Below are 13,569 nucleotides of genomic sequence, written 5' to 3' on the forward strand. Positions count from 1 at the left end.
GTCAATTAGAGGTAAGTAGGCAACCCATGATAAAATGAATGTCAGCTACACTAACATGCACAACGTCAAACCATCTCCTCCCAAAATATGTCAGAACACAGATTCAATGATGTGGGCTATCAATCTCAAGCTCAAAGAAAATCAGTGTCAGCTACGCTCACATATTGTCAAACCATTCTCCTTCCCAAAATCTGTCAAAAAGCTGGCCCAATGACGTGGTCTATCAATTTGAGAGCCATGGACATATACTTGAAAACCAACGAAAATTCGACTTCTTGGTATAAGGGAATCCTACCATATAAACAGGGCCTTGATTGATAAGATAGAATGAGAAAACAGGCCTCAAAAAAACTCTCTCAAGGAAGATTTTATTTAAACTAAAGATTTTCTTTACTAACTAGATAGAATCCGGGGAGAAAGGAGGATTTATGAAAGCTGCAATAACTCCGTTGTGTGGTCTGGCATATAAAGGGATATGATTGGCTGCAGGTAAAAGAACAAAAGCCAACATCTAGTATAGGTGACACAACAATTCTCTCCAATGAAAGCCTTTTGTTTAGTGGTCTTACAATGAATCATCTTGGAGTGCCACCATGCACCCACATAAAAAGAATGTTAATCTCTTGAATATATGCATACTTGCAACATTTACAGGAGAATTTAGCCCTCAAGTACCTCATGCATATTTACCTAAGTAGTTGCAAAATCTAGTTTTCTTATCAAAAGATGGATCGCAGCAACATGAAAATTTAGGAGGAAGAGAACCATGATGCTCACAGCATATTCAAACAGAAGCTCTCTCTGAATTTACACCAGCCTAGTCAGGTGAAGACCGGATGAATGGCCCTGCCGAAGTCTCCAAATGTAACTCCAGGATAGGGACAAAATCGATAAAAAAAAGGAACAACACTGCAAAGAAACCAGACAAAAACCTCTCTGAAAGAATCATATTAAATGGCCATAATTTCCCTGCAGATCAACAAGATCCATTAATTTATATGAAACATGCTTTAGTCAAAACAAAAATGAGCACTGTTGTTGTACTTGGTCAAAACAGGGAAAAAGAATGAAGCCTAAGCCCACGACTTCATTCAAATAAATATGCTATTATCTAAAATAGCAAGGTGAATTTTAATTTCAACAAAACAAAAATACCTCTACTCTGGTGGAAGAAGTGCTATCTCAAGTTCTTGGAGTGATTTTCCTTTGGTTTCCACCACATTTCTCTTCACAAAAACCACTGCTATCAAGCAGAAAGTAGAAAACATGGTGTACAAGACCTGTGGTCCAAATTGTTCCAGTAAACGCAGGAATAACAATCCCACGAAAAAATTTACCACCTGAAAACCAATAGTTAGGCCTAGGAAAGAATAACCATAATTCACAATTAACACAACTAAATTCCCAAAAGCCATCCCACCCCCAAGTACACAAGTGAAATGTTGTAAAAATAGTCATTGGTGAATACCCCAAGGTTAGAATGACACAAACATCTTACAAAATTCTTATTTGCCTTTCCGTATTATAGTAAAGTAATTGTGAAAGATGCTAGGCAGCAGTTCCTTAAATTGGAGATTGAGACTCAGCTAAAGCAGGAAAATTATTAAATATTTGGTACATTGATGCTCTTTCCTTCATCCAGTGCAAAAAAATTAGTGTAGCTGGATACTTCCTGATCCAAGGTTTTGATGCTTGGATAATGGACATAGATCTCCTAGTGAAGCCAAAGAAGGGATGGCCCGCTTATTTCGAGACAACTTGGACTAACCTGTCATGGCCATTGCTATTTTCTGTGTCTTGGCTTCATCTCTTCTTGCCATCAAGTTTGCTGATGTTTTTTGGGGTTTAAGTGATACTTTTAAATTAATTGCACAATGAATCTTGTTTTTTGTTAGTCTTGGGATATGTTAGTCTTGAGATACTAATCATGTAATATGCTAGTCTTGGGATGCTAATTTTGCAAGCTATGGTTCTTGAAAATTAAATACTTCCTTGCCACATGAAAAGAAGAGAAGCAGGAAGATACTTCAAAGGAAAATCAAGAAGAAGAAAATTACCCAATGTACAGACATACATACAGCCATAGCCTTTGCTCTAATGCAGCTGGGGAAGATTTCTGGTAGAAGGAGACCTGGGACTGGACCAGCTCCCATTGCAAATGTGAAGACAAACCTGCATAAACAAGTTAAAAAAATCAGCTCATTACAAATTCTGTATCAAAACTGTAATACTCAACTCAACCAAGCTTTGCCCCAACTATATGGCATAAACTACGTGAATCTTGTTCCACTATTCTGCTTTGTCCGGTTCCATATCCATAACACCCTAGCACACCTTGCCTATTTCTTATCACATTCAAGTTAAAGTGTAGCATATAGTTTCCAGGGAGCACCCTATCATGAGCAGCCTAAATGAAATTTCAAGATCTATGTCCATAATAGTTTAGCAAAAGTTTTAATGTCAGCTGCCAATTTGACACAACCCTCCTTTATCCAAGCTTGCAATGGGCAGTGCAAGACAAGATCACACTGGAAGGTAATAATAAAAATTCATGAAAAATGATTCTTAAAAGATACTATATCCAAAATGAGTTTAATCAATTTGCATCATAAATTGCAGATACTTTTCAGATAGTTCAGAATTCTCTTCATCTATTTATCAATTTTTAGGGTGCTTTATCATTAAGTCAAATGAGCTACTAAATTTCTCCTTGGTTCAAGTCAAAATAAAAACTTAAGGGCTTATCTCAAACTCAGTAAATGCCTGCACAATTTTTGTCAACACATTCAGCCATCTGATACAGTTGCTCCAAGGCAACCACATATTTCCTAATGTGAAAGAATACCCATCAAAAGCCACTACAAACATAAATGCTCCATCCTTTTTTCCATTTTCTTTTCCTTTTCTGTTCTTTTTCATCCCATGCAGGATTGGACCCACAATGTCATGATTTTACAGATCTATAAGAACTAAAAGTTTATCATCACAACTTTTTTATGCAAGTTTTCTTTCAGCTCCATTTACCAGTCAAAGAGAGAATATTCAGATTTTTAACTTCAAGATATCCAAGTTGTATTTAACTCACAGTAACATTCCACCAACAGATAGATACAAAGCTCCAGAGCCCAATACGTGAAAACCTGCAGCAATGACCTGGATTCCCATCGCTACAGACTGAATGGAGAAAATGAACAAAGATTTTCAAATTTCAGAGATCAACATGATGCCTCATAGAGAAGGAAAAAACTTGAGACCCGTTAATAGTTTATAACATATAAGTGCCATAACCACACAGGTCAAAAGCAGATTGGACCTTTCATTCATTGGTCCCATCTTGAGATATCCTTATCCAAGATGTTTAAGTTGTATTTGGAGGTTTCAAATAACAGGCCAACAATCAAATGAAACAAATCCATAAATTAGATGGTCACCATTATCAAAAAAACTTTATTTCCTCCTTAGAAGATGCCATTGGCTATACCATGGAACGGCGGCAGACAACAGTGTCTGGATGTGCACTACAAGAAGGACAATGGTATTTAAATGGCACAGCATGAGTATGGTACAATGGCTAGTACATAAATGGTTAATTTCAGAAAATGGTGTCTGAAAACAACTTACCATTCCTAAGAAGCTCCCCACTAGAAGCACTTTCCTCCCCAGCTTATCCATCAAAATCATTGCAATAATAGACCCTGAAAACAACTTGTGCAGTTAGGAGAGTTTTTCATACTTCCAAACTCTAACATATACAAACAAGATACTTAAGACTTTAGTAATACATACCTGAAAAATTTGCTAGTCCCACACAAATGTTTGCCAGGTTTGAAGGTACCCCCGCACTTTTAAAAACAGTTGATGAGAAATAGAATATAGCATTAATACCAGACAGCTGTTGTAAAGCAAAAAGGGTTGACCCAATAAAAACAACTGCAAAAGGAAAAACAATTGAAATTTGCATCTAAAAGCAAAAGAATCAGATGTGTCATAACTCCGTATAAGAGATCAATAAATATCACCATAGACACCTCTAAAATGGCGACCATAGAGTAACTCTGAAAACTTTACAGTTTCTGCTTCATCCCCCCTGTTTAACTTTCCTAGTTCAGCCAGTGCAGACTTGACATGTGATGCTCCCAAGAGCTTCTCAAACTCAGCCTCAGCTTCAACATATCTTCCTTGCTGTAATATGCAAGTAAATGTAAGCATTTGTTATAGAGAAGATAGCATTGGTAATAAATTCTTATCAACACTCCATATTATGAAAATATGCTGTGATAAGCACCATGTTTCCATCCACACTAAAGACACATGCTGACATTTCTATAATGCTAAGTCTATTTACAGTTTTCTGATTTTGTGTCAAGAGAGTTAAATGTTAGTGACTTAGTGTCAAAACCTAAGACCTATGATTCCCAATTAAGGACATGGATGTGGACATTAATTTGGGAAACTAGGAGAATACTTCTCCATTTACCAAAAAAACTAGAATAGAAATATACCTAGAGCCCCAATGTGAGTCTAGGTATCATTAAGAGAATTATTAGAATAACCTAGATTATAGAAATGACTTCCCAGCCATAATAGCACATATAGATATGGACATGGGCACAGATACAAGCAATGGAGATATGACTCTCCATTTCCTAAATCCCGGACACGGATATGGGTACAGGTATCTCATGAAATATGATTATATAAATATTGTGCATTTATATCTAAGTTTTGAAGCTAAATGTCATTTCTTAAGACTTGTGTCATGCCAAATTTAATAAAATTTCTAAGATGTGAAATATTTTATTGTGTAATTTGTGAAAACATGCCAAATTGCATATTACATATTTTAAAAGTGTTAATGCTAAAGAACACATCTAAATGCAATATTTAGTATTGTATCTGACACCAGTACACTAGGCATATACAGGTATCTGGGTACAATAGCTTCTGATAAGAAAAAGTATCAGACTTTTGATTGAGACAATTCTAGCTTAAAGTAAGCAGCCAAAACTTCCCATTTCCTTCAAAAATATCGTAATATATAATTTATGGCAACTTTCACTGGGGCTACTTTTTGAGCAAGTAGCCTTCTTAGAGATGACATCAATATTTGGTCACCACCTACTAATACATATTAATGAAGTTCTCCATTCATTACTGATCAAAAAAATGCAATCACCATCTTAGAGGTAGCCTCAAAAATGGTCACCTCCTTAGGGATAACATGAACTTTTACCTTCTACCAGCTCCTCAAAGATATCATGCACAATCACCTCTGTACAACCAAATTACCCCTATAGACTCAACAAAGGAAAAACAACAACAACAACAATAACAATAACAATCTAAAAAAAAAAAGTGTCTGGATGACACATAACCTAAGATAATTGCCAGAAATTGTTATACAATAATTCAGGCCCTGATTTAGGGGCTACCCTTCTGGAACCCAGACTAAGCCACCTTTCATGGGGTTAGATCCTCAACCACTTTTCAATTACTTCAATGCTTTTTTATTAAAAAATGAGATACATTGAAATTGTATAGATGGTGTGTGGTGTGTAACATCCTGTATATATACATATTTTATGGTATCTATAGTGATAGTCTGGAACATGTACAGTCATTTGGGTACAATAGATTGACACACATCTGTGTCTTTGTTAACATATTCAAAACTGCAACTTGCAAGACAATGAGACTAAACCAGTATAGTCAGGGTGTCAAGGTGAAAAGGTAGGTTCTTAGGCCTGTCAAGGTTAGTTGTTGCCTAGGTATTACTTTCTTTTTCTTTTTGACAATTAAAATTCACTTATTCAATTTTAAGTAAATAAAATATAAACAACTGGACTTTGCACATATAAATAGTAAAAACATTTTTATTGATAACAAATCAAAGAAATTTTATTTCTAAAAAAAATAGTATAAGAAAGCATAAAGCCAGCCAGACTGTATGGGGCAGGCCCCAATTTAGAGTTTCCCTATTAACACCTTCCCTAGTCAGGTATCTACTTTGGCACTTTTTAGAATTTTGAAGCAATATGAATGAGGTGTTCATGCTGAAGGCCAAAAATTAGGGCTGTAAACGGTACCCATTTGTTCATATTCGAATTCAGCTCCATTATGGGTGATCCAAATTTGATTCGTTTATAGTTGGATCTATAGAGAGGTTGGGTCGAATGGGCCCTAGCCCATTACTATCTTATCGATTAGTTCTTTCTTGTTAGTTGTTCTTAATGGGCCTTTAATTCTTTTTATGTTTTCTATGTATATTGCTGAGGTGGACGCCCACTTAAGGGCAGAATTGTAATTTATGTAATCTTAGTAAGATTAATAAAAGATTAGAGAGAAAGAGGAGATTATAATATATGATATTTTCATCCATGCTATTTTTTATTCATTTTGTTCATGAAATACAATATCAAAGTCATTTTTAGTTCATTTTATTAATAATATATGATATTTTGGTCATTTTTAGTTTAATTTAATTAACACTATTCAATATCCGATTGCGATCTGTAATCAATCCGAATTCAATATAAATCCAATGAATATGATCCGATCTGAATTTGAGTATAAACAAATAAAAGTTGGATTTTCGATTCGGTCTTTTGCAGCCCTACCAAAAATCTAACCTCCCTTATAGAATTTAGGTACAACTATGGACCTTATCCATCACCCTTAATCCATTCTAGTATAACTTGAGAACCACCTTCAATTTCCCACCTTGCATATCCCAATGAATAGACTTGTTCACGGGACGGGCTTCGGCCCCAACTTTACACTGTCTCGGGCTCGGGCTTCGGGCCGGGCCCATTAAAATTTTGACAAAAGCCAAGCCCGAGCCCAGCCCATGAACAGGTCTACCAATGAAGTCTTCAATCTCAAAGCTTGTAGGAGGTATAGCCATTCAGCTAGAATGGGATTTCCAATGCCTATAGCACCTAAATAGATTACCAAGACCTAACCTTCATGTTCCCAAAAGCCCCCTTTTCCCAAGTTGCCAAGATTGCAAGCATCAAGGTTTAACTTAATGTTGTTCTACTGAGTAGGCCAACTACTTCCAGTCCATTATGATTTAAATTTTAATCAATGCTTCTGTTTTAGAAAACTTAAGATGTTCCTAATCAAAATTGACTGTATAAGTGTATAACCAGGATTACTATATTCAAATGATTTACATACCAAAAGTAATGCATGTAGTGGGTCATATATACATAAGATGGCCCATAAAATCCTGAACATATAATCCAATAAACTATTCTAAAATGTACTGACTGTATGTTGATTCGTTATCTCCATCACAAATACAGTAGAAGAAATGGGACGTGTTTTATCAATCTATAAGTTCAAAATTATAAAGTAATGTAGTCCACATTGGACCATTGATTTTATTGATATTGAATAGATAAAATACCTTTTTTCCTATGACACCTTACCTTGATCCTATCAATTGATCTAATGATTATCCTGCATGCCATACATATAGCATTGAAAGGAATGTACTAGCATTTCTTAAAATTTCAAATAATAAGGTGATACAACATGTTCAATATACTTTAACTTAAGTCTCCTCTGATGTGAATTAGGTTTCTATGAAAAGTCACAGATGATTTTGTTTACAGAATAAATCATTCATCTACACACATAGTTTAACAATGTATACAGGAGCATTTAGACTGCCTTTTTCTCAAATTACTTCTATGTACTTCTTGAACATATATGCTTTGTTAGAATTTGTGCGCTACACAGTGACTCTAGAATAAGAAAATGAAAAATCCTGATGCATATTTAAGGAGTATAATTGACAATCTAAAATGAATTAAAGATAAACAGGAGGATAATCATGTGAAGAATAAAGTAGGAACTTAGAAACTCGGAGAGACTTTGGGGGATTACAGTTCAAATGTTTACTAAGTATATGATGATCCACATAAGTTATGGATCAAAAGGAAGGAACGCATGGAGAAGTAAGATGCAAACAGCAAGAAATGGAAGGGTAGAGTATGGAAAGATGTAGCATTTGCATCAATTCTCTAATCCCTAGCACAACATGAATGTTACTCTTAAAGTGACATACAAGGCCTAGAACACTGGATGAGTTTTTACCACCAAGGATTGAGAGGGGGAATGAAGAAAGGGAGAGAGAAACCAGAAACAGAGTCCATTCGTTTGAAAATAAATGTCAAACACAAAAATTTAACCATATAAAAGCCAAGGAAGAAAGAAGTGAAGGAAAATAACCTTATAAAGCCAATGGGGACTCTCTGCACAGAAGACCATAAAGGAAGCAAGCATCACAGCAGGAACATCAGATACCCAGAAACAAACACGCCACCTGAGAACATGTCAAATTAATTAAAGAATACTTTTTTAAGTTCAATAAAAATTCTCTAGATTTGCAAAACCAGGAAGGGATAAGGTACAAAATAACTGTCTAAGTTTTTCAAACTGTAGCTTCAAATTCTTGGTTTCCTACCAGCCCTTAATTTCCCTTGCAGGGATTCCCATGAATAATGCCCCCATCAGTCCAAGACATGTTGCAATCTGAATGAAACTTCCATAAGTACCCCTTACAAAAGAAGGTGAAACCTGCCAACATAGACAAAGCAAGACATCATATAAATAAGTACAAGTAATATTAATGAACCCAGAATGTTCAACAATAACAGAAAGCAGTCCCTTGTACCTCTGTCACATAAAGAGCTGCAACAGCTGGACCCAGACCCATCCCAGTTCCAACCAAAAACCTCCCAAAAAGAATTCCCTCCAGATTTTTTGTTGTTGCACTGAAAAAAAAAAATATGTTCAACAACACCTGAGTGATTACATAGTTTAGGTGTTAGGACCCTTTTGCAAATTAACCTCTTGCTCTTTTTGTTTTTGAGTTTCCTTTAATAACTATATGGAAGGGAATTTGCCTTTCATCAGTATCTAGTACAATTCACATAAATCTGTCAAAGAAAAGATGGTAGAAAGTAACCAAGTAGGAGAGAGAAATCAGAACCAAACCTCTAAAATGTAAATGTATGAGCATTGTCTCTGAAATATCCTAAGCACTTTTGCCTCTTATAAATGCATTTTTACAGTCAAAAGAAGTATACAGTTTCTAGCAATCATGCCAAACCAAGTAATAGAACAAAAATAGGAAGGCTGATTTAACTCATGTTTAAGTTGTAAGTATTGTGGTCCTGAGCTTCTTCCACGAAGAGGTATTGGAACTCCACAAGCACAACAGTGCAAATGACACAAAACAAACCAAATGCCAGGTATTTCGAATAAAAAAGAAGTGAATATCCAAATTATCTAACAAGGCCCGATTTAATTCTTACTCCTTATCAAACAAAAATCTCAAGCATAAGCCACAAAAATCTCAAGCATAAGCCACCAATCAAAAATAAATAAATAAGCATAAGCTACATGAGAATGTTAGCAGAAAGTGCAGTTTTTGTTTGTGGATGCACACATATACCTCAGAGAAGCCCCAATAATCATTGGTAAAGCACTCAACTGGAAGGCCCTGCGCCGCCCAACCCCATCAGCAATCCAACCACTGAGTAGACATCCAAGAAAAGCACCGCCCAAACACGTACTCACAACTAGACCTTCATTTAACATAAACAAAGTATTTAAATAGGCATTTAAGATGGAAATTAAAATGCAAATGCAAATCAGTAACCAAATAACACAAAAATTCATTAAGGAAGCACCTTCAGCCAGGGTATTGCCACCAAAACCAAGATCTAGAGAAATGCTTTCAAGTGGCTCATTAACCACACTGTATGCAACAGAATCAAATACCACCAAAGAAAACGCTTCTTAGAAATAAATGAATCATTAGAATTATAAAGAAAAGAAGAATAAAATAAAATAAAATATCAAAAAGAAACAAATGATAATAAAGTTGTGAAGAGGGTGAACAAACCTAAGATGGTAGCCAAATAAGAATGAAGATATGGTTGCCACAAGTACATGAGGCAAAGAGAGCCTCCAGGAAGGGTTTGTTGTAGTTTCTGGCCCCACACTAATCTGGAAACGAGCTAAAATGAAAGGAGAATATAGTTCAAACTTCAAAGTATCATCCCAAATTATACACGTATAATTCTAAACTTAAACTCTACCATTTCCTTTTTTGGTGGTGTGTAATGTAACTGCATTTCTGTAATTCAAGAATGATTTCAATCATGAATAAGAAAAGGGTATAACATCACTACAACATTAAAAAAATATTCAAATTTTTAGCTTCCACATTTTCTCTTCAGCTATTATTTTCCTTTCTATGATCATCTGGTAATATTTTGTTAACATGATGAGAAAGAGAGAGGGGGGATCTGCAAAGGAGGCATATAGCACCATGTCACCAAATAATAACAACTCTATTAGAATATCAGGCGTCTGATGAACTAATACATTTTATGAATGAAATAGGTTTCCAGGAATCTGTGGCAGGGACATAAAAAAACTGCAGGCACCATATCATTAATGGTGCAGAACTTCGGTTTTTTATGCAATGGCAGATCATCAATAGAAAATATAACAAAAGGACCTCTAACGATGTTTAAGAAATGGGAATTTAGAAGCACCTGGATTTTCTTCTCTGCAAGGCAAATTCGTATAATCTCTGGACGGCATCCTCTTGTATGGCGAGGGAGCTTCACGTGAATTATTTTGACGACCCCACATGCCCACGAAGATTCAGCCTTTCGTTCTAAAACTGCATAACCAAATTAACCATGACTCATTCACGTGGATCCCTAGTTCCAGTTTTTTTCTTTCTTTTTTTTTTTGATAAATCTTCCTAATTCCAGTTTTATGGCTTTAGATTTCGATACTAACGTCGTTCCCAAGCTATATGCTCATAATTTAACCAACTACCAATTCAAAAAATCTTGTATATATTTGAAACTAAAATGCTAATACACTAGCTCACCAAATGCCAATATAAAACAAAAATAACAAGACCCAGAGATCAGATGTAAAGAGAACAACGCTACCGCAATTTTCAAACAGAGAAAAACCATCTACAGGTTTAGAACACAAAACAAAACCTCCCATATTTAGAACACAAAACACGGCACCATCTACAGGTTTCGTACACACTTTAATTTACTAAGAAATGTTTAAATGTATAAGAAGTGGAAGGCTGAAATCTCTACCCAAAATTACGAATTTCCGCTACAGAAGAGCGGAAACTGAAAGAATTGCCTCTGATCAATGATTTAGATAGCAACAATAAGGCGAATAGAATTAAAAAAAAAAAAAAAACACTTTCGGAAAAGCTTAAGAATAGGATCAGAAACAGGGATTCTAAATCCATAAACAGAGCTCCACATAAATCCATTCCTCTCACGTTCATAATTAGAGAAAAGAAAAAAAATGTAACTGCAAAAAATGCAAATTCCGATTAACCAACTTCAGAACTCAGAAAAAAAAAAAAAAAAAAAAAACAGAAAATTGAAGTACACAAAGAGCCGAGTTCATTGAAATCCTTTGAAGAAACCTGCCAACAGAATCGCGAACTCATACCTTTTCAGTTCAACCGTAAGTGTTTCGTAATGCTAAAATCAAAAAGAAGGATCTGCAAGTCAGAGAGAGATGGAAGTAAGTCCGTCCTTCCTTGGTAACGTGCGCCAACTAACCTTCAAAAGCCTTCACCAGAACAAGCGCAAAAAGAGGAATTTCGACCGAGATTTCCGAAACTGAACGTGGAAAAGAATAGAATTCCCGCGCTAAAATGCGCCGCGAATTCTAAATCTTCTTCTATATCACTAAACAAGAAACATCTGGACTCTGGACTCTGGACTTTGCAGCTTCCACTCTCCAGAGAGGACTAACTGAGAATGGTGGTCATTTGATTCCAAAAGCAACCATTTTATTGTTTATTAATCAACAATCAATCAAGATTTTCCTGTAATATTAAAATAATTACTCCTCCATTATTATATATTAGCATCAGCTCTTAATTATCAGCGTCGCGTTGCGTTTGATCGATTGAACACGGCCTCTGCTTTATAACTGTAACTTTTGTTAATAATAAATAATAACATTCAGCGACGAGTTTCGTGTTCGTCTCCCACTCGACCGACTTTGGCTAGGAGTCAGGGGAGACCAACTAGGCAACACTCCAGTCGAGGCATTTTATTTTAGCTTAGACGACCGTGTAGGAAGAAAATAACAACAAGATTACAATGACGTCGGTTGTTACGTTGTCGATTTCACATGTAAAAAGAAAGACGCGACACGTGTTCAGATTCACGTGAAAGAATAAAAATCCCCAGGTCCCGCAACAAATGTACGACGAACCATGTGCATTGATGTTCACGATTTACGAGGGATGATTCATCATTATCTTGGTTTACGACACGTGTTACGAGACCTTTAGATTGCAAAGCACGTAATTTCGTTATGCCACATCCCTATAAACACCACCGCCGTGAGATCTGATACGGTAGAGCCGATTGCACTGTAATCGATCTCGAAGGTGGTGCATAGTCGGCTTGGTCGGAGACATCAATTATCATTAGTGATTATCATTGGGATAAGGCTTTGATGAGGAAGTGCATAATTTCATTAGAAAAATTATTAGTGTAAGGGGATGTGGCAAGTAAGATTCGGATCACCTCTCAATAAAATACATTCCAACAACCTATTAACATCATCGGACACGAAACATTTACTGGTCCCACCTTTATGGCGTGCCCGAATTGGGATATACTCCTCGGAGATCTATGAGTCTCACAGCCACATCCCACCTATTGGGAATATCTAATCATGAACAATAAATATAAATACGGGAGATCTTAACTTTGCAATCGGCAAATAAATGGTAAAGAAGATGAGATCATATTGGCACCCCACAAGTGTCCCACAGAACCTCTCACCCGTAGGCACATCTCAAAAAAGATATAACCTGAAACTACACTAATGAATCTGCTACCCACCAAAATGTTTCCACATCAAAGAATCACCCTTGACCCGAAAGCGAGATATTCTTAATGCACAGTTTCAATGTCCCATGGGTACAGATGTAGGAATGGCTTGTAGCAGATGGGAGCTCCTTGAATACATCAAATTTAGCATTTATCACTTCTATAAAAGCCAAATCAATCATTCACTTTGCAATAATAGTATAGATGACAGTTTACAAGCTGATTAAATTTTATTTATAATTTTATTATATTAATAAAATTCAAAATTAAAAAAAAAAAAAGACAAATTATAGATTATAACCTTTTGGGTAGTGGCAATTAGTCTCTTGAACTTTTGTTTGCGTCACAGACCCTTTGAATTTTTAGATTTCAACAAAGATCTCCCGCATTAGCATTTTATCAATTAGCTTTTGAAAATGTTCTCATGTGACTGTTTAAATGTTTTTAAATCTTCAATCTACCCTTTTTCAACATTTTTTACTGGTTTAGTTTACATGTTGCGTTTGTTGCAATTCCAAATTTCTATGAGATTTCTTGGTTTTTTGTTTCAATTTCCATTTTATAGAAATTTTTTGGGTGGGTGTTTTAATAAATTAACTTCTTCTATCGTTCAATTTAACAGTTCTTTGTCAAAATCTTAAAGTTC

The 13,569-nt window shown here is 35.6% G+C and overlaps 1 protein-coding gene across 2 annotated transcripts; it reads right to left on the minus strand.

Annotated features, from left to right (window-relative positions):
• Positions 1 to 532: 532 nt before the first annotated feature.
• LOC148842623 (putative plastidic glucose transporter 2) lies at positions 533 to 12,154 on the minus strand. Of its 2 annotated transcripts, none has more exons than XM_088957851.1 (15): positions 11,634 to 12,154; positions 10,578 to 10,708; positions 9,920 to 10,034; positions 9,705 to 9,772; positions 9,467 to 9,599; positions 8,684 to 8,783; positions 8,474 to 8,586; positions 8,239 to 8,332; positions 4,029 to 4,182; positions 3,787 to 3,930; positions 3,622 to 3,695; positions 3,086 to 3,174; positions 2,058 to 2,172; positions 1,156 to 1,340; positions 533 to 969 (listed from the first exon to the last, which is right to left on the minus strand). In XM_088957851.1, the coding sequence occupies exons 2-14, from the start codon at positions 10,675 to 10,677 to the stop codon at positions 1,158 to 1,160; spliced, it is 1,482 nt and encodes a 493-aa protein (XP_088813977.1). In that variant the 5' UTR covers positions 10,678 to 10,708; positions 11,634 to 12,154; the 3' UTR covers positions 533 to 969; positions 1,156 to 1,157. The 2 variants fall into 2 exon arrangements, with proteins under 2 accessions (XP_088813977.1, XP_088813976.1); XM_088957850.1 differs by having other exon boundaries at positions 11,521 to 12,138.
• Between the last annotated feature and the right edge of the window lie 1,415 nt (positions 12,155 to 13,569).

This window comes from Nelumbo lutea, chromosome 8 (genome assembly GCF_056320005.1).
Source record: "Nelumbo lutea isolate HS-2025 chromosome 8, American lotus-T2T, whole genome shotgun sequence".
Lineage (NCBI taxonomy): Eukaryota > Viridiplantae > Streptophyta > Magnoliopsida > Proteales > Nelumbonaceae > Nelumbo > Nelumbo lutea.

Excerpts from the sequence above, each read along its gene's own strand:
- LOC148842623 (XM_088957851.1), bottom strand. The coding sequence starts at position 10,677 with ATGTGGGGTCGTCAAAATAATTCACGTGAAGCTCCCTCGCCATACAAG. Across the intron at positions 9,600-9,704 it reads TGGCAATACCCTGGCTGAAG|GTCTAGTTGTGAGTACGTGT; the intron begins GTGCTTCCTTAA and ends TGTTAAATGAAG. Across the intron at positions 1,341-2,057 it reads TATGTATGTCTGTACATTGG|GTGGTAAATTTTTTCGTGGG; the intron begins GTAATTTTCTTC and ends ATTGGTTTTCAG.